The sequence below is a fragment of the Falco peregrinus genome, chromosome 5 (assembly GCF_023634155.1).
Source record: "Falco peregrinus isolate bFalPer1 chromosome 5, bFalPer1.pri, whole genome shotgun sequence".
NCBI lineage: Eukaryota > Metazoa > Chordata > Aves > Falconiformes > Falconidae > Falco > Falco peregrinus.
In genome coordinates, this window is record NC_073725.1 from 88,446,414 (window position 1) to 88,471,349 (window position 24,936).

Genomic DNA, 24,936 nt, shown 5'->3' on the forward strand with positions numbered 1-24,936 from the left:
CAGTCCGAATGAAGAGAGGACAACAGCAACTCATCCATTTGCTTCAGCCATTTTTTACTTAATTCCACTATTTATTTACAATCAGCCAGAAAACTTCACTCCCAATTCAGTGGTCTTGGCAGCATCAAGAGATCTGGGTCTTTGAGAAATGTAATTGTTAACATGCAAAAAAGCCAAGTAGCTCACCCTTAAACCCACCAGGGTTGTACAGTAAAATATTGGTATCGTTTGTGTTGCAGTAATATGGCTGGTGCTTACCTAGGCTTGGTCTGTACAAAAGGCAAAGATCCTGCTCTGAAGAGTCTGAGATTCCCCCCCCTCCCTGCCCCCCGTGTGATTTGAAACAAAAATGTACCTAAAAGTGAACCTTGGGCTGCATAATACCCCCTCACCCGCCAGCATGGCTGTCCCCAACAGGCCTCACAACAGGTCACAGGCTGCTCCCCTTCATCTTATTTCTCTTGAGGGAAGATATTCAAGACAAGACTAACATCATCAGGGAACTGATCAGCAGAGTAGGCAGGAGGTGGAACGTCACAGCCACAGTACCCAGAGAGGCTGAGGGTGGTGCTAGAGGAAAAAGAGGGGGCATTAGTGCAAAGAAATCAACAATTGAACTGTTCCCCCATGGGGGAGAACATCTCTTTATGCCACATCCAGGGAAGATCTTTGGCTATCTATTTCTAACTTCCACCCCTAACAGCACCACCAAGTCACAGCCCAAATCCAACACACCGCAGAGGAGGAAGCTCTGGAAGTGCTCACTCAGTTGAGATGTTCAGCCACCGAGGATGGTCTCAGTGAGATTACAGGATTGCTTCTCATATTGGACCCAGAACTTGCTCTGCAAGGCTTAAGGCTCCCCAGCAGGACTGAACTTACTGTCCCTTGACACTGGGAGGTGACGGGAGGAGGTGAGCACTCCCCAGTGCGCTTTAATGGGTCTGCGTGGATGGGTAGTGACAAGTGCCTCTGGAACAGGACCTCAGCAGCCCAGATCAACAGGCTCTGCTCTCTCAGCACAGGAGCAGCCAAGGAGGACTTGCCAGGGCCTTGGCCCAAGGGCTGCTGAAAGCAGGACTAGAGCTGTCTGGCAGCACTGCCCGAGGCTCAAATGCTTGAGCTTGGTGCACTCACTTCTCTTTTGCAGGCAACTGAAAGCACTTTGCTCCCATATGCAGTTTTTCTCCTTGCTATAACCCAAAAATATTTAAAGCACAACAATCATAAGTCCTAACATAATACGTACTCTGAAATCTGGGCGTGACGATGTTGATGTAGCCTTCTTGTGTTCCCCCAGTGAGCCCAACATGCAGTTTATCCAGTTCTGATTGCTTCTGTGTTCGGACCCACTCCCGGATGGGAGACTTGTTCTGCCATTTCACCAGATCACCAAGATTCATCCCCAGCAAGCCCTGAACCTCAGAAGGTGTCAGGCTCTAGGAGAAATCAAAGAATTACAGATGTAAATGCAGGAATGAAAATAATACCTCTGACCAAAGAACTGATAGAAAAAGGTTTCTATTAGCAGAAGTGTGAAGATTAAGGAAGACAAATTTCTGGTAAGTGGTTTCAATTGGAACAATCTTCTCTTAGGTTATGGGAATGAACACGATGGTTCCCCAAAGACTATTTCCGTTTCCTCTGACGACAAGTCTCCTACACTCAAGTGGAGGCCCCAGTGCCTGCCCAAATCACTGGGCTTTCTTCCAGAGTTGAGGATATTACTGCGAACACACCTGTTAGAAGATCTGTCACATAGCTGTGAACTGTAGTCTACTGCACGTCTGTCCCCTGCTTCTGCCACTAGTGCTTATGGGAGCCTGCTCTAAAGAAATTCCTCAGTAAGACTGGCTTAGCACCCATGTATGACCCCAAATTGCACATTTAAAAAGGTTTCAGGCCAGTTCTTCACTTTCTATTGGTCTCGCATCATTCTGAATTTGATGGAGTGACTCCTGATTTACACCAATGGACAATGCGACCAAACCAGCCACTTAGTGTAACACAAATGCAAGGAGTGAAACAATTTCAAGATTCAGCTCACCATCACAGAGTCTTTTCTTAAATTCATGAAAGTACTAATGTCCATGTTCACATTGTCCTTGCTTAGAGCTTTGAGATCCACACCAGGAGCACCCCCTGGGACCAAAAAGAGAAAGTATATCAAAGCATGGAAAAGGACAGCCAGCCCTCAAATGAATCGTGTCATGTATCTGTATAAGCTACAGCTATAACAGTGTCTCCAAAATTTATTAGGTTGGGGCTGCTAATAGAGTGAGTTCCAACTGCAAAAGATATGGATGCTACTTCATTTTGCTGGAAAGTATTACTGCGTTGGCCATTAAACCAATCTGTGACAATGCCAGATGCTAGACAGAGGTGGAAGAAGAATTTGCTTAGGCTGTGAACAAATTCCTGGCTTAACAGGGGGGAAAAATAATCATCTATGTTTTATGACTTGGAGAAGGGCTGTGAGATATGGCTTAAGCATTAGCAGCTTGATTTCTCATGGATCTCGCAGATCTTATCCATCCCAAAAGTTATGAATCGTTTTCCCTGTGATAGTCTGACAATTGATTTGGGCAACTTCAAGTCAGGTACAGAATATCTAATGCCATCTACAAGTTGGAAAAGACTGAAACTTCTAACAACTTTGCTTTGAAAATTCCCAAACCTTAGATGGTATTTGATACCTATTCACCACCTCCTGGCTAAGACTCTCTCTTTCCCCATAACATGCTGTTGTTTTACATACCTAGATATGGTTTAATCAGCTGATAGTAAGCAGGGAAATAGTGCTTGTCTGAGAAAGCATGTTTTGCTTTAGCATATAAGATGTCTTTTGTAAACTGTGAACAGGCTGAAGTATTCAGAGATGCCAGTCTGCAGAAAAATGAAGATTTAAGGAGAGAAAAGGTTTTATTATCTTCAACCTGTATAAATTTTGAACAATTCTGAGTATCTCTCTGGGATTCTCTACAAAGGACAGGTGACCCCCTCTTCCCAGTAGATACAAGAGCTGTGGAGAGAAACTAAGAGGAAAAAATATAATGGCTCAGTCTCCTGCTCAAAATGATATGTCTTCTAGGTTATGATGGCTCTGATGGTGCATTGTAAGTTTATGTGTTTGCAAAGATGTAGTTAATTTCATTTAACAGTCTTTCAAAGGAATTTGAATAAAATTTAATTAATTCTCATTTGCCTCTAGATAAAAGCATGCATGCAGACCATATCTGTTGTCAGATGAGCTGCAATAAAGAGAATTTGACTGCAAATCTGAGCCCTTCCCTGGCAGGCTTTTAAAGCTGTACACAGGTGTTTAAAGAGCAAGTACTCTTTTTTTAATTTAAAGAGCAGGTACCACGTTGCTTCCTAGATTTCCTCTCACTAAGTGGACAGAAAAGGAAAATGCACTTGCTGATGGGAAAATGTTTTTGCGAGAAGCCAGGAGCATCACGATATTTGACTCACTTCAAGCTGTTGGAGTCTATCATATTCAGCTGGGTTGCATTTAGAAGGCACACATATTTTGTACCGATTGCGTTCAGTGCAGTAGTGTCCAAGGCATTTCCCAAGTCAACATACCGTTTAATCATTGCAGAAGCCTAGAAACATTTGATTTTTTCAAAAGTAAACTTGAATTAGAATTTACGTTTTCATCCTCAAAAAACCCCGAAATGACTAATTACAAAAATAAAACAGAATAATTTCCAATCTGTTTGTTTGGACCTCAGTGACAGGCCAATCATCTTTGAATCCACTAAGCTAGTCCTAAACCAGCAACTCCCAAACCAGGAAGCAAATACGGGCAGGAAAGCGAACCCAAATCCCTACCTGATAATCAGCGGGCTGACTTTTCAGCAAGGTAGCCAGCGAGGCAGATGAAGTTATCTTCAGTTTGGAAACATCCTCAGGGGTGATGAAAGCAATGAGGGAGCCCAGTTTAGGGAACAGACTTGCAGGATACCCATCAGGATATGTCTGTGGAAAGAACGTTGTTACTGCTTATATGAACAATCATTATCACAAGCCTGTGCTTATGGATTTATGCTCTTTGCAAAATTGATGTGGAAAACCCCCAAAGGTCTGCAAGGAATAAGAAACCAAAACCAGTGAGATCGCAGAGCACATCTGTCCATTTTACGCTTGATAGCTCAGGCAAGCAGACCCCGGGGACAGGAACAAAACCTGAAGCCCTGTGAAGTGCCTTACCGCAGCCCTGAGTGGGCAGCACACCTTGCAGTGATGAAGGCTAATCAAATGCTGGGCTTCCCTAGCAGCAGCACAGCCAGCCAGCCAAGGGAAAGGATTCTTCCCCTCCATTTGATGGCACTTGCAAGACCCAGTCTGGATACTACATCCAGTTTTGAGCTCCCTGGTACAAGAAAGACCAGCAAGTCCAGCAGAGCACCATGCCGGGCAATGGGGCAGAAGCACACAACATACAAAGTGGGGCAAGAGGACTGAGGGAGCTGTATTTTTAGTCTGAAGAGAAGACTAGGCTATATTTTTATTACTGCCTTCAACTACCTAATGGGAGATTATAAGGAGGATGGAGTCACGCTCTTCTCAGAGGTGCACGTTGAAAGGATAAAGGTCAAAAGACAAGGAAAATTCTGAATAGATATGAAGAAATATGTATTTTCACAGTAATGGCGGTCAAACATTGGAAGAGGAGCCCAGAGAGATGGTGGAGTCTCAGTCCATGGAGATACTTAAACTCAACTGGACAAGCCCCTGAGCAATCTCACCAGTAGACAATTTGACATTCTCCAGCCTGGCATTACCTCATCCAGCCGCCTCTTCATCATAGCTAATTGCTCAACAGTGAAGGGATAGGTCAGTATCTGAGGGAGGTAATTCTCCAGAGAGACATTCTTCAGGCAAGTATGTAACTCCTCAGGTGTGTAGTACACAGGCATCAAGTCATCATTAAGAACTGTCTCTGTTATCTGCTTGCCAGGTGGGCAACCTGTTGAAGCAATTATCAAATGTGTTCAGTGTTAAATCCTTCTGCTTCTGGCTTTGAATGCTCCCGTGCTGGAGACAGACAGGTATGCAATCATGGTACCCCCCTCCGCCTCAGTGACTCGCCACCAAGCGTTTCACAGTTCAGCTCAGACACATTTAGGGAGACCCACAAGCTCTAGGGTCAACCCTGATACCAGGGGGAATGTTGCCATCAAGGGCAAGAGAAAGCTCCCATACCATCAGCACGCTTATGCCTAGTAGGCAGGAGTTCTTCAACAATGGGGACCAGCTGTTCCCTTGACAGAGGTGAATCGTGTGCAAAGATTTTCAGCCAAAGAGTTAAAACATTCTGCAAGGAAAATGTTTCATCAGGGAGATATTGCAATCCTGGGTGTACCACTAGCATAACAAATTGCTACTCACACAGACAAGAATCTTCATTGTTAAAGTACTATGGGCAGTAGACCTGCTGCTATAAGCCTTTCCTTGGTGAGACGATAGAAAAATTCTAAATGCTTAAACTCTATTATATTCCATGCCCCAGAAATTATTTTGCCTCCTCACAAAGCATTATATAGAGTTACTACTGCTTTCCACCTCTGGTACTCTTCTGACAGTTCCAGGAAGGGGATGACAGTGATCTAGATTTGCAGTTCCAGACTGTCAGCTTGATCAGCCCTCACTCCTCATAGACCATCCATGCCCTTTGGCACCACACTTTTAAATGAAGACACTACTGAAAACACACTGGCTGAACAACCCCCATCATATTTCTTCCATACTGCCAGACCTAGGAGTGCTCCCCAAACGCCTCACACCTCTACGAACAACCCACCTTAGGGATTTTCTGCAAGATGCTGTGATCAAATACAGGAATCAATCCACTGAGCTCATTCAAGGTAGAAGTTGACCACACTACAGGAGGTCTGTATACAAAAATTTGCAAGGATCAGCTTTCAAGGAAGAACAACAGAAAAAAAACCCACAACTCCCTCTATGTTAAAAGCTGCCAGAATTATGTCCTTGTAACATTCGAAGTTAAGAAAATACAAGATTTAAATCCTAAAACTTCCTGTTACACAAAACTTCATTCCACCAGAGCGGGAACAATTGCTAGTAACATGAATAAGGGCAGCTAGATGGGAAAATGGCATTTAACACACACATTATTTTCTTTAGCACAAAATCCAAAGAATATCTATTGCCTACTACTGCCCTACTCAGTGCCAGGATCTCAGGGCATTTGACACAGAAAGGGGAAGTATTTTGCCTCCCTGGACGATGTTTCTGTTAGACACAGCCAGGGATTTATCAAGCATCTGTCAGTCTGACAGGCAGAAACAGAATGTTTTCTGAATGTCAGTGGCTGACAAACAGCTGGAGCCCACCTGTGTTCATCAGGACAGTCTCAGAGAAGTTTACTTAATGAAAAATTGACAAGAGGAAAGGCTTTTATAACTAGAGCAGGTGAGATATAGAAGCGACAATGTATTTTTTGGTGGGATTCCAGCCAAACCTTTCAGCTGAAAGTAGTTCAAATAGAACAATTTAAAAGGCCCAATGTAAAATCCAAAAGCAATCAGTTATTCACGTTTTTGATCAATCTGGTTGGCTGGAGTTCACTCAGGTTTTAATAGAACAATGGTTTTGTTTAAGGGAACTGTTTTGCTGATGTCAAGAAAAATTCTTACCCAAATGTAGTGTTACCACTACTGATGACATTCCTAATAGCCTCTTCTTGATCAGGCAGGAAAGATTCACACTGGCTTAACAGCTTCAGCAAATTCCCACCAGAATTTCTAATGTATTCTCCACCCAGGTCACAGACCAGTTGTCCCAGAATCTCTGCACTTTCCTCATTCACTTGTGTGCCAGGAATTTTCTGAAATAATAACAGACAGAAGTATTTAATAGAACTGGATGCCACCACAGAAGAGCATTCTTGAACACCAAGTTCTCCCCAGCACCATGCAGTCCCCTCGCCACGTACCAAACATGCTAAAGCCTCCAAGAGCAGCTGTTTCCGATGAGACGATTCTCTTTGCAGAATATCAAGATTTGCTTTCCCAATATTAGCAAAATACTGCCTACAGCTTCCTGTCATTGCATAGTCTGAAGGACTAGAAAGACAAATAATCCATGAATTCTAGTGAATTATATCAAACAGTTGGTCAGGTTCAAGGCTGTCCAACATATAAAGTGTACAGTGCAGTATCTTCCACATCCACAGATTAAACTCTTTGCAGCTGTGGTTCTCAAAGACCCTAGTCCATATTTTTTAAAAATTAATTTTCACCTTAAGGAATCTATTGTGAGACTCAGTTTTAAATTGTTCAAGATTTCAATACAGAACCACAGTGGGTTAGCTACTGGAACAAAGAAATCCACCCTACTGTCGGTATGATGTTGTAAGGGAAGAGCATGTTCACAGAGGCCAGAAAGTACTAAAACTGCATACTGGTTTCAGCTCCAACCAGGCACAATTAGAAAGGGCTTCATAGTGTTTATATTAATACGATGCACAGTTGAATCTGAAAGGACCTTAAAACCCTTTTGAAAGCTTTCTGCAATCTGATTTTTTTTTTTTGTCTCCCATAAGGAGGCCTGAACAAGTTCAAAATATACATCAAACATGAAACAGTCATTGCCTGCTAGGTTATAAAGTAATACCTCTTTTTCCCACTAAGGCAACAACATGAAAACCATAGCACGGTTACCTTAAAAACAGCAACAGGTCTTTAGGATAGCTATCTAAATCCTTGGGAGTCCCATGCAACGTCACCATCTTCACTAAGCAGCTCAGCTGAAAGGACACCACAGTTTACATGAAAGAAAGAAACCAGCATGGAGACATAAGAAAAAAATGAAACAAATATAAAGATTTTACTCTGCTCCAAAGAAAGAAGGAAAAAAAAAAAGAGAGAGACAGAAATCAGAAGGTTTGGTTCCTGAGAAACCTAGCCAACTGGGGTTTGACTTCTCTCTTTGGGGAAATTCTGAACTGTGGGACGGAGACCCAGGACCAGTTACATTTGTTCTAGTCCCTTAAGCTGAAAGTGGTTTTGCTCTTGCTGAACAGACCTCATTCCTACCTCCATGACACCATCAGACATGGCATTTTGAAATACAGAAACCGACCTGGTCTTCTCCTAGCTTGACATTCTGCTTCTTCATGACTCTGGCCAGTTCCTGAAATCTTCCTGCTTCTACCGCACTGGCATCTGCACATGTGAAGCCTTGGAGGACTGACTGGGAAAGCCTGAACATTTACAGAACACAAATCAGTCAGGCAAGGACTTCAGGAGAAAATTCAATGCTGCTCTCTGACATATATAATGACAAATATAGCAAGAATAAACCTCCCCCGTTCTCGAAGCTTAGTGCTCTCCAATCTCCATCCCCTCAAAACTGCTAGTCTTGACCTCTGTGGGAGACCACTGGCCAAACAAACAATCTAGAGACTCGTAGCGGAAGCAGAAATGCAGGGAAAAATTCTCTACCCCAAGTAGTATTGCTGTATCCTGAATTACAAGATCAGTCTCCTCCCTGTGTTTTCAGTAGATGCCACACATTGCAAGTGGAGTTGTGCAGATCCTCCTCACTGAACATAGTTTGTACAGTCTGGGAGAGCTCAGGGAGAAGTCCTTAAAACTTCAATACAGAAAAACTTGTACTGTGAAATCAGCAGGACACTGATGTTGCCTCTATTGTTTTTCCAGATATATAACATGAGTTTCATAATTTTTCATCTCAAATATGAGAGCTGACAAAAGGTATATATCAACCCCACTAAATTTAATACCTGGAACAGCAGGAAGACTGACATATTCTCTGATTAGAAATGCCTTTCCCAGAAGCAGGCAGAAGCTAGGTTCCAGGTGCAATCTGAGCCAGCAGCAGCATTTTAGGAAGCAAACATGGCTTATGGGTATATTTTGCAGCTGACACCCTGGTAAATGCCTGTGTTTGGGTTTGCATGGTATTTCCCATCTGTTGCTAGGGATTGAATGTGGTGGGTCTGCCATACATACCAAAGGAAACATGGAAATTGCAATCAAAGCAAACACAAACATGGAAAATGGAAGAAGAAAAACACTACCTGCTGAAGTCAGGCTCTGCCTTTATCACATCACTGAAAAACATGGCAGCCTGGGAAGCAAAGCCAGAGTGTCAGAGGTTTACCACGCTCTTCTGCAACATTAACCTGTACTTTCAGACAGATTTGCAGAGCAGACTCATAGCTCTGTAGAGGCCAGGGCTGACACTGAGGGGTAAGAAGGACACAAGCTGCTAGCACGTTACCTGTTCTCGGGTCCACATTTTACTGTTCAGGTCCTGAATATTGGGCTTCTCTTCCCCAAAAACAAGCAATGATTTTGGAACATAACTGGCCAGAGCATCCGGGATATGTTTAACCAGGTCAGCGGGGTGGTCTACACTGGAGGAAATCTTTTAAAAAGCAATAACAAATCATTCAAACAGTGTGGTTAAAATAAACAATTGCTGGAGAAGAAATTATGAACTGGAAAGAAGCCAGGCAAATTCCCCTGCTGCATCTGGGCATTTCTCAGAGCCCTAACACTATGAAATAATTCCTGTTTGACATATTCATCATACTGGGAATGCTGCTTGGAGCTAATACCTGGGGTCCTGATGAATGGGAACGATTCTGTCTCTTATCAGTTTCCCACCTCCTGGCTTTACGCCCTAAAAATGTTTAAGAGGCCAGAAAGGAGGGACATGTCCTTTCTCCCTGCCAACACAATGTCTCAAATTGCCAAAGGCATACCACAGAACAATCCTGAGGTGAATGAAACCTTATTCCCCTGGCTGCTCCATTGCCCCAGGGCATGCTACAGCCAGGGCCTCTGGTGTCAAACACAGTTCAGAGTCTTTCCTACCAGAAAGAGGATGAATAACCACAAACTTGAAAGCTACACATGCAACTTGAAGGCTAAAGTAATGCCGATAAAAAAGGCAAAGAGGTGTCCAAATTCTACACAATCACACGAGGGAATGAAATAGTGCGCTGATGAAGGATCAAGTCTACCCTAAACAGGACTTTCTAAGCCACTTATCACACGTTCCTACTCCAAACTGATACCAAATGATTAATAACATTGAATGTATTATTAGCAGTATGACTTTAAGACAATTAGAGCAAATGCGTTGTTAAGGGTTAATTCGGGTCACAAGCACTTTGCGTTAAGGGTTAATTTGAGTTACAAGCACTTTGTGTGTCCTCCAAAGCACTTCCTTAAGCATTGGCAAATCATTTTGTTAGAAAAGGAACTTCACAAAGGAAGCACCTCCACAAGATAGATGAGCTGACAGGAAGCTCACCACAAGCAATTTGCTCAGCAAAACTAGGGAAAAGGTCATTCTGGCAGGGGGAGATCACAACCACCAACTCAAGAAACCCACCAACTGAAAAAGACGTGGAGATCGAGCATGCAGACTAACGAGCATAGGAAACAAGAGAATTGCTTAATAGGAAACTGAGTACTAAGCAATGCAAGGGTTGTGTAACTTGTAACCAGAAGGCTGATGTCTTTGTTTGTTGAAATGTATAGAAATGTATAAATAGTGTAAAGTTTTGACAATCAAGGAGCTAGGCATTTGTGGGTTACCACCTAGCTCCCTACTTTGTGCATGAGAATAAATAAATAAGGAATACCTCAACTTGGTGTGTGAACTGGTGCTGTGCACCCAGTAACAAACCTGCTTATGGTGATGGACAACAAAACCATGACAATATTCTTTCTCTGAGAGCATCTTTTCAAGTCACTGGGGAGTACTTTCTGGGACCACCCCGCAAAACAACTGGCTCTTCTGCCTTTGTCCGCAAAAGGCTCAGCAGGTCGCTGGCTGGCAGCCAAGTACATCTACACAGACACAGTCATATGGACTTGAGATGCTTGTCCAGCTGCACACTCAGTTTAGCAATGACAAACACCCCCAAGGGAATGCTGTCTGGGTGTGCAGGTGTGTGTCAATGCCTGGCCCCAGGTAACCAGTGTTCTTAGCTGTGAGTCACTGGAGCTTTGCTAATTTGTGATGCCTGAAGAAAAAACAACTTCACCTTTTCCACGAATGTCATTCTCAGAGCAGATGGCAGGGTCACCAATTGCTGAACAAACTCAGGCAACTTAATGGCTTCCAAGATCACTTCTGGAGGCAGACTTTGAAGTGTGCTGCTGTTGAGGCCAGCCACCAAGCTCCCTAGCTTTGCCAGGCTCTCTCCATCCAGGATCTGAAAGGTAATGCACACAGGCATGAGTACACGAAGGGCCAAACATCATTTTCTGGCAGCTACCTATACCAAGTGTGAGGTGCATTTGTAGACCTTATTCTTTGTACCTGATAGCCAGAGCTGAGCAGTTTGTTGATAATAGTGCTGGACTGTTCAGCGGTCCAGCCACGAACTTCACCCAGGACAGGAATAGATGCTTCAAGGTCTTTATCACTGATGCTGTTTTCAATGCTGGACACAGACAGCCCAACTGCAGCCTGGCCCAATGCATGCAGGACTGCAGGAGGGAAACGCTCAAACTTGCTCACTAAAGAGGATGCAACCTGAAAAAGTCCCATGCAGACAAAAACGAAAGTCAGATAAGCAATGAGGTGAGCCTACTAGATCCTACAGCCTTTGGACATCTTAGATCACCGGACTTCTGCCTCGAACTTAATGTGATGAAGTCTATGGATGGACTGCCTTCACCCACTGAGATTTTTCAGATTTTGAAAAACCAGCCAGGCGCCACAATAAAAAAAGCAAGATGACTTACAGGACTGTACACAAGAGGAGGCTTGACAGTTGAATCCTCAACTCTCATAAATTTTGTCAAGGTGAATGAAGAACTGATTCATGGGGCTGGGCAGGAAATTACCTGCAGTTCCTCTGCTGTCAAGGTGGAGGGAGCATTCTCTCTAGTTATTCCTCTGCGTGTCAGGTTCAATGGGCAGTTCTTACTGATCCTCTGGGCCAAGCTCAAAGCATCATCTCTGCTCAGGTTGCTCACTGCCGAGGGGCTCAGGTAGCAAACAAATCTGTCTGGGAGACTGCAGGTGGGAGACAAGGAGGAGAGGTTGCCAGTATGACAGACAGTGGCTCTGTCACATCTTTCTTCTTCTTCAAAAGGATGCTCTTTTCTAGTGCATGTTTTCCCCAATTTATTTTAGCTCTGATAATGCAGATGCTCCTGTCTACAGAGAGCACTGCTGTGTCATGCAAAACTGTAAAAACATGCAAGATGCACTGTTGGTCAGTAGCTGGTCTGCATGGCAGTCAGTTCCCAAGATTTGAAACCTGTGGTCTGGCCCTCCCCAAAATCAAGTGCAATGCAATTATTTGAAGAACAGAAAAACGTTTTAAACGTTTTGTGGAAGCATCAAACTTTTGCTAAGTCATGGTACCATGCTAAACCATAAGTCAGGTCAGGTCCTGTACCTTGATAAGGGAAAACCAGGTCCAGAGGTCAGTAGTGAGGTATAGTACACAGCTGTCTCCCGGAGCAAGGTGAGGTTGCTGATCATCTGTATATTGACTGGATCCCGGGCAAATTTTTGAAGCTGAGGGTGTTGACATGGGAAAAAAAAATAAATTTAGATAAATACTTTAATCCCAACAGTCACTTGGGACAGTTTGAACAAACCTCACTTCAAGCACTAAGTTTTTTTTCACCTGGTTTTAAAGTTGTGAGGAAATTTATTTATTGTTTTCAAGTAATACACTGGGACTTTGTTTTATTTATCTTTGCTCTCAGGGGGCATGCAAGCACCTCTATGACTACTGTAAGGCACAGAAGTGGGAGAGCTGCTAAAGGACATGACCCTGCTGCTACAGCACCACTCACACATGCAGGCACGGTACAGTCATTCACTAAACCGGGCTCAGACATCAGTCTAGTCTTGAGAAAAAGTTTGGGTTTGCTCCTCTTACCAACTCAGGTAATTCTGCAGAAGGCAAACTGATGTGAATCCAAGTCCTGTGTAAGTGCCTCTTATCACAATAAATCACGATGGGGGAAAAAACAATAACTGATGTGACTGTTCACCATAAACACACAAGAGAAATGTTCCTGCTAGCAGTAGCTCCCTGAGTTTTGGTCAGGGCAGGAAGATGACCTCTCAGGCACAGAGTATTTTGCACACTACAGGTTCTTCATCACCATGATGAGCCTGCACTTACGGTTAGTTCATCACCAAAAAGCTGCAGGTCTCCAACAGTAGCATGCTCCAAAAAGGATCCAAGATAATTTGCAAACCAGGCAGTGGAATTCAGACCTGGAACAGCTGCACTGTAGCATTTCCGGTTTGATCCTGCAAAACAGGCAGACACCATAAAACAACAGACTTGCACTGTATCAGGAAATCAGTGGAGACTGGAGATTTCTGAATGCGGAAAGGCTGCGGTCTGTCAGAGAACTTGGCCAACAGAGAGCTCCCTAAATGCCTCTGATCACACATTATGCTCAAATCCACATGTTTGTGTGTTCACATTACAAATGCACATGGGACAAGACAGATGCCTCATTCTTTCACAATCCTCCAAATATTTCATCACCAGTCTCTTTCTTCCTCCCTTCAAATCTGCCAAAAATTTTTTGCAGAACATTAGGGTTTTGCATGCAAGCTACTGCCTGGAGGCAAGGGAGTGTCTTACCTGGGTCCCTTTTCTGAGCTAACTTCTGAGCTGAATTCTTAAGCCCTCAGAACGAAATCCTGCACCATTCTTTCACAACAAAAGCAGTAAATGTACAGGATGTAAGTCAGCATAGGACCAACTGCTGATCTATAAAAATCCTGGATTAATAAAGGCTTCAGGCAGGAAAATTATTCCCGATACCACTTATCACTGTCATGTTCCCAGCCTATTTCCATTGAAAAGGCTATAAATTCACAAAAAAAAAAAAAATCTGTGAAGCCTCAGCCCTGTAACAGATCACAGCTAATGTTGTAGCGTACATCAGTGGCTTAAAGTATTCTGCTGTTTCTTAAAGAAAACCAAGTCATTTACCATTCTGGGTGAGATAGTATTTGATCCCAGCGTAAAGATTCCTCTGTTCTTCCACTGGAAGGTCAGAGTATATGCCATTCAGAGCAGCGACTCTAAAGATGGATAAGGCAGACATGTCAGACACAGATGAAGTCAAACCTGGCAGGGTTGGATTCTCACAGAAATGGCTGTTACCTGAAAACTGGTCTTATCAATCACAATTTTCCAAATCTACCAATTGGCTTCCCTTCACAACAGCTCCTGCGATCACCTGGGGGCTGCACTGCCAATCCTGCGATAGTGCTTTGTAAACGCAGTGCTATCAAGGTCATTGCACACGGATTGACCGATGCAGAGGTCTCCTTAACAGGGTCAGGAGGTGTGTTACAAAGCCCTGTTGAGAGCTTCTCAGAAACCCTGCCTGGGCCTCCATCAGCTCGCAGTGCTTACAGGGTTTAGCCGCTTGTTTTGGGAGGCTGGAGTAAGGGCCCCTTTCCTGCCCCAGCGATATGGGACTGAAACAACATTTGTGTTCAGTACTTACATCATCTGAAATGTGTCACACAACACATTTTTGGTGTGGAGGCAAGCAAAGACCTTGGGCTCAACCAGGAATGGCTGAAGCCCCCCATGGACCCATTGAGACAAAACAGGCAGGCTCTCAATGTCAGGTACTTGCAACATCTTCTCCCACAGGCCATTAATGAAGATCATGTTCCACTCGAGAGAGAGGGGCACACGAGAAAACTGAAGGCAAGGGACGAGAAGAAACACATGAATCCAAGTGAATATGGACTTCTAAATGAACATTAACATAAATCCATTATGAACAGAATCACCCCTAGCAATATTCTCCCCTCTGGATAGTGACTCTTCCACCATAGTAATATTTATGCAATTCAACTACAGTCAGCCTGTAACGCACATTGGAACCCCAGGTCTGTGTTGCCACTGCAAGTAGCAACAGCTAACCTATGTGAACTCATGGTTGTTATTTCTGTCTTCCCAGCTATTTTTAACAGCACAGAACTCCGCTACATTGGTGGCGATCTGCTGATTGAAACAGTGCCCTTTTGAAAACAAGGTTTTGTCAACATAAAAAATACCATAATGTTAATTAAAGCCTTCCACTGGCATTAATGTTACAGGTGAACAAATAGTTGGATATGTGATACCCACCCAGTGGCTGAACATAGTCAGAGCAGTTACAAGCTTCTTGGCATCATATTTGGAAAAGAACAGAATGGAGTATTGTGGATCCATAGCACTGGCAGGTTTAGAGGCAAGGCAAGAATATAAAGATACGAGGAAATCATCCTGAAGGTCCTGGAGCCACGCATTCTGAAAAAGGAAAGGAAAATCCATATAGAGATAATAAAAGGTGTGTCATATTTAGAGATGCTGCAGTATGCAATCACCTTCAGGTCTGCTTCACTAGCTCACCTACACGTGAGCATTCAGCAATGCAAGGTGATAAAATATGTTGACAGAAGAGTCAGAAGAAAGTCCAACTTCCAGTGACTTGAAGCAAGTCTAAACTTATCCAGTCCCTAATGCTGGATCCTTCTGTTACCTAATCTGTGCTCACCCCAAGCTTTAAAGGGGTGGCTTTAAAAATCTTTATTCAAAATAGTTTCCCACCAAAAAAAAAAAAAAAAAGACCATTTGATCAAAGTGGAAACTTCCATAGGGAACCTTCTCATTGCAGAAACATTTTTCAGTGAAAAAAACCAAACAAGAAACACATCAACAAATATTTGAAGAAATGACAACTTTCTGTTAGAAACATTTATGGGAAAATACAAATCATTGTCAATTCAATTGCCATTACTGGCAGCACAGCAATTTAAGAAATAATGACAAAAGCAGGAAAGGAAGTAAACCTGAAATATTCCAGATGACATTTTCCACACTGCAAACACTTTTTGTTGTGCTTTTACCACTTTTTATTGTTGGTTTACCCTGATGGACCAGGGGCACTTTCATGCAGAGATCTGTTTCAACGCTATGATGCTGGTTTCTAAGAGCCAATTTGTTTTGAAAATCTTTGTCCCGCCTTCTCACTTGAGAGGTTTGGAAAAGACAGCATCCCCCACTTCCACAGACAGCCCCAGACAGGCCTCCATGGTGGTGCAGCCACTCCTGAGCCACATGACACAGAGCACATGTTGCCTCAGAAGCTGATGTTGCCACAGCTCAGTGCTCTGGATGGTCCCTGTGTGTTTCACCCCATCCCTTCTCTCAGTCTTGTGAGGGAAACCCTGACAAGCTTTGGTCACTCCATTCACAGCTGACGGTGGGACTGCTTTTAAGATAGAAATGGCACTATTGTCAGGAAAAACAAAACACACTAGCTCATGAAAAGAGCAGGACTGCCATTACCTGTGCACAGGCATATTGACCGAACGTGAGGCTGCAGGGGGAGCCTTGGCCACGGGCTATCTTGAGAAGCATCTCCTGGCTGACGCTGGTGGGGATAAAAGCAAAGACATTACCTCCACACCAGCTGCCCCAGACCTGTGGCAGCTGGGGGTAGAACTGGCTGGGAGCTGGCACTCCAGTCAGCAATACATCTGCAAATGCAGGCAAGGAGCACAACTGCCCGAGCCCAGGCGGCCAGGGAAAGGCATCTGAATGCCCCTGACCACATGCCCTTCTTCACTGAAGTTTTGTTTATCTGCAGCAGGGATGGCTAGTAGCTACTCTGGTGTAAAGGGTCCAGTCCACACATTAAGGAGCAGGAACAATGCCAGGCGGCCATAACAACAAGGTACAACACACATAACAAATACAGAAGAGCAAACAAACAACACAGATGATGAGAATTATTTGCTGGCACCATTTGGGAGCAGGGAGAGGATACTTTTAAATTGTTCAGATTAAGTTCAATGAAGGCTTGAAGCAGACCTGTTTGAGTCTTAGTCCCCCCACCACCAGCCAAGCTAACTTCAGCACCAATGCCAAGGTTCTTGGAGCAGTAAATCCCCTCCACGTCAGGCTGGCTGACACCAGGGACTTGCCCCAAGAAGCCATTCTCCCTTCACTGTTTCAATGAGCGCAACTAGAGCTCTCCCTGCCCACAGGCAACCCCAGGACTGTGTGCGGAGACAGATGCTACACCTGCTTTCAGAGGCTTTCCTCTACTCAAAGCGGCATCCCCAAAAACCAGTATCACTCCCAAGGAAAATGCTGCCAAGACAGTTTGCTGATGGTTCACATACCTTTTCACTGAAGCACACACAGCAGATTCTGATTCCACAAAACAGAGAGAGAGAAAGATAAAGGAAATAAGGCTATGTATACAGAACCATGTCTGAATCTTCCTTATGGAGATTACTTGGTAAAAACTCACCATTGACAGGGGAGCTGGAGCACTGTGCCGGGAGAAAGAGAGAAAAAGAGATGATCTTATCATGCAGTTACAATGGTAGCACAACATTATTTGTGATCATTGCATACGGAGAAGCAAGTTAGCTGCAACCATTTGTACTTGGAACTGGCCTGAACACACCCAAGTGCCCAGATCCAGAGCTCCCATCTTGCCATGCTAGGTAGTTGCCATCTGCAGAACTGCTATCAGTACTGGCTCTGCACTTCAGACAGGTGGAAAGTTCAGGGTTATGTGAGTCCTCCCATCACTCAGGCATGAGGGTCTATGTGACTGTTCCGAGTGTGGCTGATGGGTGCCACCTTCACTGAAATGTCTGCTGATGTGCTTGCACTGAAGCCCTGCAAAGAGCTGGAAAAGCCATCCCCACTCCACTTACTGCTTGGGAGACAGAAATGGGAAGGGCACCTACCACCCAGCTCCATGCTCAGTGCACTGGATCTGGCTTATAGCAACGGATTCCCATCAATGCGCTGCTATCAGGAAGGGGCCCATGCTGACCACCAACCCACACATGATTGCAAGTAAAGACATGGATGACACATCTTAAATACATGAATTTGCCTTACCAGATACGTCCCAGCAGAAGTTGCGGCAGCTACCTGCCAACCTGGAAGACAATGTGCCATGATTTTAGCAGCAAATCCAGGACAAAGCTCGCTCCCACAGTCAAGCCCCCAACTGGCTTAACAGACCCTGAACAATCACTCATCTCACCACATTATTTTATTCCTCATTGTTGACACAGTTATTTCACAGAATTATTTCTGTCAGACCTTTCTACTGTTACCTCTTTGATTTTATGACAGCTGGCTGGGCAAGCAGACACCAAGCACTCTTCTATCCATCCCCAGGCCAGTCTGGCAGAGGACAGAAATGCAGTCAGTGTCTTATGATGACGTGAGGGATTGCATGAATCTCTGTCCCCATAGAGGAAAAGGCAGCGAAAGGGGCAGAAACAACACTCTGGGTACAGTCCTCCTCTCCAGGACTTCCCTGCCCAGTATTCCTTGTGCACCATGGCTAGCCCACAGTCAGCGTTCAGCCTGGAAGGCCAGGCTCACCATGCTTATACTTCCATATTGGTTTGAGCTTTGCAGCTTCTACTTGTTTCTTACAGTGTCCCCATCAACATGTCAACTGTAGTCAAGCCTGGGTTGTATTTCATACATTTTTCCTACTAAATCCTCAACTGGAATAAAAATCACCCTGTGCTGCAGAACTGCACAGGACACAAGTAACGCCAGTGTACGACAGCTCTTGCACCAGTCCTGCCCAAGAGCTTGACAGGGATTTACTGAAATAAGTCAAACTGCCACTGCTGGCTCTTGGCAGGTCTGTACAAGCCCTCCACCTGTCTCTTCCTTGTTTCCCAACTTTTACATTGTTCCTGATGGCATCTTACATCTTCCCTGTCAATGCCATGAAGCTGCAAAGGTGGCGAAATGCAAGCTTAGGAAACCAGTAACAACACAGACTCAAATCTTTCTGGCATTAGTATTATTTACTTCAGATTAGGAGCCTGTCAAACTCAGCATCCCGTGCGTACAGAAAAAAGGGAAGATAGAGACTTATCACTAGCTTCTGACAGGACAGAACAAGTGAATGCAACAAACATTACCTGAAATGAGAGGCAGGGAGAGGGAGAAGACAATGGTTAGAGGCTTCTGAGGTTACGCTGGCAGGCTGATTGTCATAATTTGCTAGCACTGAATCACTGCACAGTTGTTTCTGTCAGCGTGTTTCTCTAACAGCGTACTCAGGACTCAGTTGGTCAGCACTGTCACCTTCACCCATCTCCTGGGGCAGCCGTGCCTGGCCTCAGCCCACAGCGAGGCACCAGGGCCTGCAGAGGCATCTGCCACAGCTGCTCCTCACCGCTCTCACCCACCACCGTGCCACACAGCATGCCCAGCCTGCACCATTCTCCTCCCACTCCTTTAGCTACATCCTCTGACCCATCTCAGCATATGGCAGACCACAGCAGGTCCAGAGTACCCCCACTTCTCTGCAGGCCTTGTTCATCTGCTCAAGGAGTAACACAGCACTGAAAGTTTGGCATCTATCTCTCAGCAGGGAGAACACCACCACCATCAGTGACTTTGGAACAGGCACTATAACAGCTGACAGGAGGCCGAAGTGGCTACAGAGATCACCCCCACCCATGTCTCATCTCCCGGACCCATGGACTAGCTAGCCCACAGACGTGTGGCACAGCTCAGGTTCAGCACAATCACTCCATGGCTCTAAAGCATCAGTGACCCCAGTCCTCCAACCCCCTAGGGGAAGCACGGTCAGGACTGGTGTTACCTACAAATATTCAGCCAGAAGTGACTCATAGGGGGAAATGTAGAGAGGCTGAGCCCCAAAACCCAGAAGCAACCTCCTGTGGTTTCTCCACCTCATATGGCTGAGGGACAGGGCTAAGCTGGCCCAGGCCAGTGTCAGTCACACACATGGTGATACTTGGGCACAGAAATTGACAGGATAGGAGACCCTTATCATGGCACTGTGATGGGGATGAGAAGGAGGAAGGCAGTGGCTTTCCTGAGTTTGGATGTGTTCACAAGTCCAATCATCTGCACTAGGAAGGGGATTATAAAATAGCTTGTAGGGATAGATAAGTCTCTAATTAGTATAACAGCTTTTTTGATAGCTGCTACACCTTTCTGATCATTGGATTAATAGAGAACTGTCATTAAGTAACAGGCAAACAAAACATAGGCATAGCTGGGCAAATGCAGTGCTTTCCTCTAGCCCTAACACACATTAACTTTACCCCTAGAGAAAGCCCCGAAAGAGTTACCAAAATCATAACCCAGAATTGAGTGCCAGAGGCCTGCCCAGCCTCAAAGCCATGCTTCCCTGCTTGCAGACAAAGCCTGGCTGTTTCCACCAGCCAAGCCCTTTGGCCCCACTCTTGGAAAGCTCTTTATGTAGATGTTTAACTTCAAGCATGCAAATTGTCCCATTGACTCAAAACAGCAGTGTTCAGAAACACCCACACGGGGAGGAGGAGGAGGAAGGGGAAGGGTGGCTTCTCCCTCTACAAGATCAGAGGGGACCCCAACCTACTATCACAAAACCTCTCACTGTATGACAATAAAACCTTCATCTCACATCATCACAACAAAGGCTTTGGACTCAGCTCGTGTCACGAACCACCTAAGATATGTGCACATCACTCGGGGAGCAATACCCTTCTAAACACTGCTTTCCCTCCCATGCTTGTTAGTGCACAGGCACACCAGGCTGCAGTGAAGACTTCCGTAATGGAAGAGACAGTGTCTTTCACCTGTCTATGCTGTGCTGTTCACAGTTCAACTACTCTCCACAGTCCCTCCTCCTCCATGAGGGCACTTCTGTGCCACAAGGCTGCTGAGCGCTGCCCAGTCTCCTCACTGTTTCTTTACAGCAAGGCCATTCACACCGATAGGGTGGCACCACTATGCTCAGATCTCCTATCCTTCCCTTTCAGAAACCTGTTCAAGGACTCCAGAAACTTGTGTTTTCTTCTCCCCCCTTTGGTCCATCCCCAAAAGGGCAGTGCATGCAAGCTGTTGGATGCAAATTCTCTACAAGCTTAGAACATTTCTGATATTCTGCCCTTCCTCCATCTCCAGTTATCCAGGCCATTTACAGAAGAAGATGGGTAGATGGATGGGGGCAAGCACGGCCCACAGAAATGGTATGATTTCCAATGGCTGCATGCTGAGCCAGTGGCCAACATGAGAATGCACCACCAAAATCACTGACCTGCCAGACTTAAAAGCAATTGCATGAAGAGCCATTAACTTTTACAAGCAACCTGTGTACTTCTGCTGGACAGAGATGTCCCTCCTTGTACACAGTTAATAGAAAATTAAAAAAAAAAATCACACTTTCATCAGGGCATCCATAATATATTGGTCAGTTTTAAACAGCAACAACTGCTTAATTAAAGAAATAAAGAAAAAAAGTTATCTGTTTAATTGTTTCCCTGCCTTCAGTACTGATAACTAAGCCTACTGCAGAGAAAATGATGGTCCTTTTAAGTAGCTCTTGCCCAGCTGGTGGCTCATTTGCTTGTTTGTAGTGTTACAAGTTCACGTGTTGTCATCAACATCCACTGAAAACATGATCCCAAGTCAGGTAAGGAAGAAAGAATAAAACACTGACACTTTCTGAAAGAAACAAAGATCCTGCTCGGGAATCCCTTACTACCTAAAAAAACCAAAGTAGGGGAATATAGAGGCGATTAGATTCACCTAAGATTATTTCTTAAGTGCTTTCCCAGAGACACCAGGATACTCCAACAAAGGGCAGTGAGCAGACAGCTCTGCAATGTCAGGAGGAGAAAGAACTCCAATTTTGTCTCTCCACCCTGTTTATTACAAAACCTAATTCATTTTGGTTCACAGATACAATAATAAACAAGCATAACTAAAGGCTGGGATTTAGAGCAACCGCCGAAGTAATGTTCAGTGGTCTTTCAGCACAATTTTCCCTTTTGAGGATTATCTCAGCTACAGTTGCTGGTATGGAAAATCCTCCCAGGACACTCATCACTCTCACAGTAATACTCACCAACAAAAAGGAGGAAGCGCAGTCCTGGGAGTAAAGGCAGCATTTCTGCAAAGGTCTTCAGAGCACCCACACATGCAAGGAATCGCCTTATTTCAGCCAAGAAAAATCAAACATGAATAATACTTAATTGCAAAACCAAACTCAGAGTAGGAAAGCTAAAAGGTGACTGTCTCGCAAGCAAACTAACACACACCAACAACCTACACGAAACCTATCTGAAACCAGACCCAAAGCACACAAAAAACTACTGAGGGTCTGCTATGCCTGCAAAAGCACGGAGTTGCATGCAGAGAACTCAGCGTTAGTTAAACTAGATTCACTGCTACCAGCACCCTGAAGTTAGGCTCCCCTCTGGCAGAGGAAGTTAAGAGCTTGCACAACCCACTCGGATGGTTAACCATGGTGCTTACCTTCAAGCCGCTAGTTGCCAGGCACTTAGTGTGCAAGCTATGATCAGAGAGGGCCACTTTTCACTGAGCAACCCGGGGCGTGTCTCTGGCTTCTCAAAACTGCATCTGAAATTACAGGATGGATTTGGAGCCCTGTGCACACCTGTAAGTTCTTGAGAATACAAGTGTTTAGCAGCACAAATAAATGTGAGTTATTTGTTAATGCTTGTAATTTCTAGGATACAGGAGGAAATGCTGAGCCCAAAGCAAGTCTAGTGCTGGAGTGAGCAGGACAAGAACAGTGCATAGGTGCACTCCCTCCCTGCCTGGCACAGGACACGTTTAATATTTACAGGAGGCAACAAAAATAAAGCTGTGCTCCCAGGACGGAGCTACTCTAGCACCACCTTTCTCCAGTTACTAAAGAAATATCTGTCATCAGGAAATTTTGCTTCAGTGGAGCTTGAAATGTTTGGCCCTTTTCCCGACACTTCTGTTTACCTCAGTCATCTCCGCCTGGGAAATCCCAAAGAGAAATATGTGGCAGCTCCTCTGCTGACCAGCCAGGCCATTTTCAGATCACAGGTATGGCGAACTGGGAACTCTGCTCCAGGCTCAGCGAGGTCAGTCAACTGAAACACAGAGCTCTCCACTTAGGGCAGAGGAATCAGGATAGCCGAAATAAAAAAACCACAGCCCTGCAGCAGGCTAAGGCTAGGACTGATGCAGGCAAATCCCATAGCATGGCCATCTGCCTTATTTCCTTCATGAACCTTTCCTTGCTCACAGGTGCTCAGGGGTGCTCACAGCACACTGGCCTCATGCCAAGGTGCCCAGCATCTGCACACAAGTGCATCAGTATCCACTGTAGCAGCTCGTTAGCACTCACAAGGACCACAGCAATGAGACCACTGAGCAGGAATGTTATTAACCAATGGCTCTAGAACTGTAATCCCAGAGATCCCTGCCTCCCTATCACCAAAAGTGGCCTTTCCCTCCACAAACCTTCATTTATTTCCTTGCTGCGAAGATCCTAAGACATAACTTCATGGGCTTTACAATTCCTGCAGGTTGCTTTATTTTAAAAACTAAACAACATTCTTATTAAAGAGATCACAATTAGTTTTCAGGGGTCTCTATGCAGTAACTGCATGCTGCAGTAGCTGAGTGGGTTTGCCCTGCTCCTTCAGCTGAATCACCCGTGGTGGTGTTCCCCATGATCTCCCCAGCCCTGTGCACATCAGCAGTCAGGGAGATCTCCTGATTTTGACTGAATTTGTCAGCCTGTCAGCACTTCAGCAAGAAAAACTTGGCAAACAATCTGCAAGAATAAAAATGAGACCTGCTGCAGATTCTAACAAGGGATGGATATTAAATTATATTCCACCCATTTCAGCCTTCTTTTCACTGATTCTTGGATCTGAACCCCCAGGTCACTAAGAAATTGCCCCTAGTAATTCTCTCAATTTCCCTGGATGCAGCGGAGTAATTTTGCATCCTCAGATTTGAAAAATATTTGTTTGGTCACTTTATTGATGCTTTGCAAGACAAGATTTTCCACAAATCAGTTATGCCCCTGGATTAGGCTTGCCCCATCATGCCCACCTCTATCTCATGTGTTTGTGGCAACATGGAGAAAAGCCAGTGTTGACTCACAACATCACCTCTGGCTCTCTCCACACTCCTAGTTTTCTTACCACACTTAACATGTTTATCAGCTATCTTGAAAACAGTGCAACACTGATTCATAAATGCAGTTTGTCTGACTCAGAAGTGCACAGGATGCCCAACATGAAAGTGACTCTCATCAGCACCCATCCTAAGCTACCCAAATCTATATAAATTTGAAATGCATAACTTTGTAAAGAGTCAGATTCACAGGCTCATAGTTCAAAGCAAGAAGCCTCTTCTCCAGGATACCCAAATGAGGTGTCCTTGAGATGGATGGGGACCCTTCCATCATATTTCAAATACCAAAGCTTTCAATGCCTTGTACCTTTTGTAAATTCCACATTGCAAGCAGGCTGTCCATGGCAGAGGGTCTGATAGGTACCTGTTGCTGGGAAGCCCTGGACAGGCTGCTGGACAAACTGTGGGTCCATGTAGGGGTCAACCAAGAAAGCAACAAAGACCATGTGGCACAGCAGGGCTCTGCCATCTGCAACCTATGGCTCTTCCCCAGGGTGTCGGGAGGTGAAACACAAGAACAGGAGAGATCTGAAAAGCAGAAAAAAACAACACCGAGCCTCAGCCATGGATGAGGAAACCAGGGGAGGCGGCAAGCATAGTGTCAGGATTTCCTGCTTGTGTCAGCCAGGAAGTCACACATAGCCAAGGAGTGTGCAGAGCACCCCTGTTATGGGGAAAGAAACCAGAGTTCACAAAAGCAAGGAGGAACTTTCAACTGTAAATAAACTGATACTTTTCTAAGGTCTGTCCACAAGGTGGCTGAGTAGAAGAATCCAGTACCTTCCATTTGCATTTACCCCATAGCAGCTAAGAGCCATGAGCACACATCCAAGAGTGCTAGGTGTGGTACAAACAAGGTCTTTGAATCAAAGAGCATACAGTTGAGGAGATGACGACAGACAGAAGAGCTCAAAGATGAGAGGACAGGCAAT

At 44.8% G+C, this 24,936-nt stretch overlaps 1 protein-coding gene across 2 annotated transcripts; it reads right to left on the reverse strand.

Moving 5' to 3' along the window:
• Positions 1–33: 33 nt before the first annotated feature.
• Positions 34–24,532, reverse strand: LOC106112168 (uncharacterized). 2 transcript variants are annotated; one of them, XM_027780299.2, is made up of 31 exons: positions 24,369–24,532; positions 22,817–22,947; positions 22,337–22,441; positions 21,927–22,012; positions 17,930–17,970; positions 17,325–17,346; positions 17,194–17,221; positions 16,355–16,439; positions 15,152–15,313; positions 14,517–14,719; positions 13,994–14,085; positions 13,166–13,296; positions 12,425–12,546; positions 11,865–12,036; positions 11,335–11,550; positions 11,057–11,227; positions 9,277–9,423; positions 9,074–9,123; positions 8,113–8,233; positions 7,692–7,777; positions 6,965–7,094; positions 6,666–6,856; positions 5,810–5,900; positions 5,212–5,323; positions 4,791–4,975; positions 3,838–3,984; positions 3,475–3,608; positions 2,759–2,886; positions 2,048–2,142; positions 1,250–1,439; positions 34–570 (listed from the first exon to the last, which is right to left on the reverse strand). In XM_027780299.2, the coding sequence occupies exons 4-31, from the start codon at positions 21,967–21,969 to the stop codon at positions 476–478; spliced, it is 3,390 nt and encodes a 1,129-aa protein (XP_027636100.2). In that variant the 5' UTR covers positions 21,970–22,012; positions 22,337–22,441; positions 22,817–22,947; positions 24,369–24,532; the 3' UTR covers positions 34–475. The 2 variants fall into 2 exon arrangements, with proteins under 2 accessions (XP_027636100.2, XP_013150757.2); XM_013295303.3 differs by lacking the exons at positions 22,337–22,441; positions 22,817–22,947; positions 24,369–24,532 and having other exon boundaries at positions 21,927–22,287.
• Positions 24,533–24,936: the final 404 nt, after the last annotated feature.

What these genes read in the sequence shown, in the direction of transcription:
- LOC106112168 (XM_027780299.2), bottom strand. Translation starts at nt 21,969, where the DNA reads ATGCTGCCTTTACTCCCAGGACTGCGCTTCCTCCTTTTTGTTG. An exon ending in GTGTGTGCTTCAGTGAAAAG is followed by an intron (nt 16,440 to 17,193) that starts GTATGTGAACCA and finishes TATCCCCACCAG; the next exon opens with CGTCAGCCAGGAGATGCTTC. An exon ending in GTCAATATGCCTGTGCACAG is followed by an intron (nt 15,314 to 16,354) that starts GTAATGGCAGTC and finishes TTCCTTTTTCAG; the next exon opens with AATGCGTGGCTCCAGGACCT.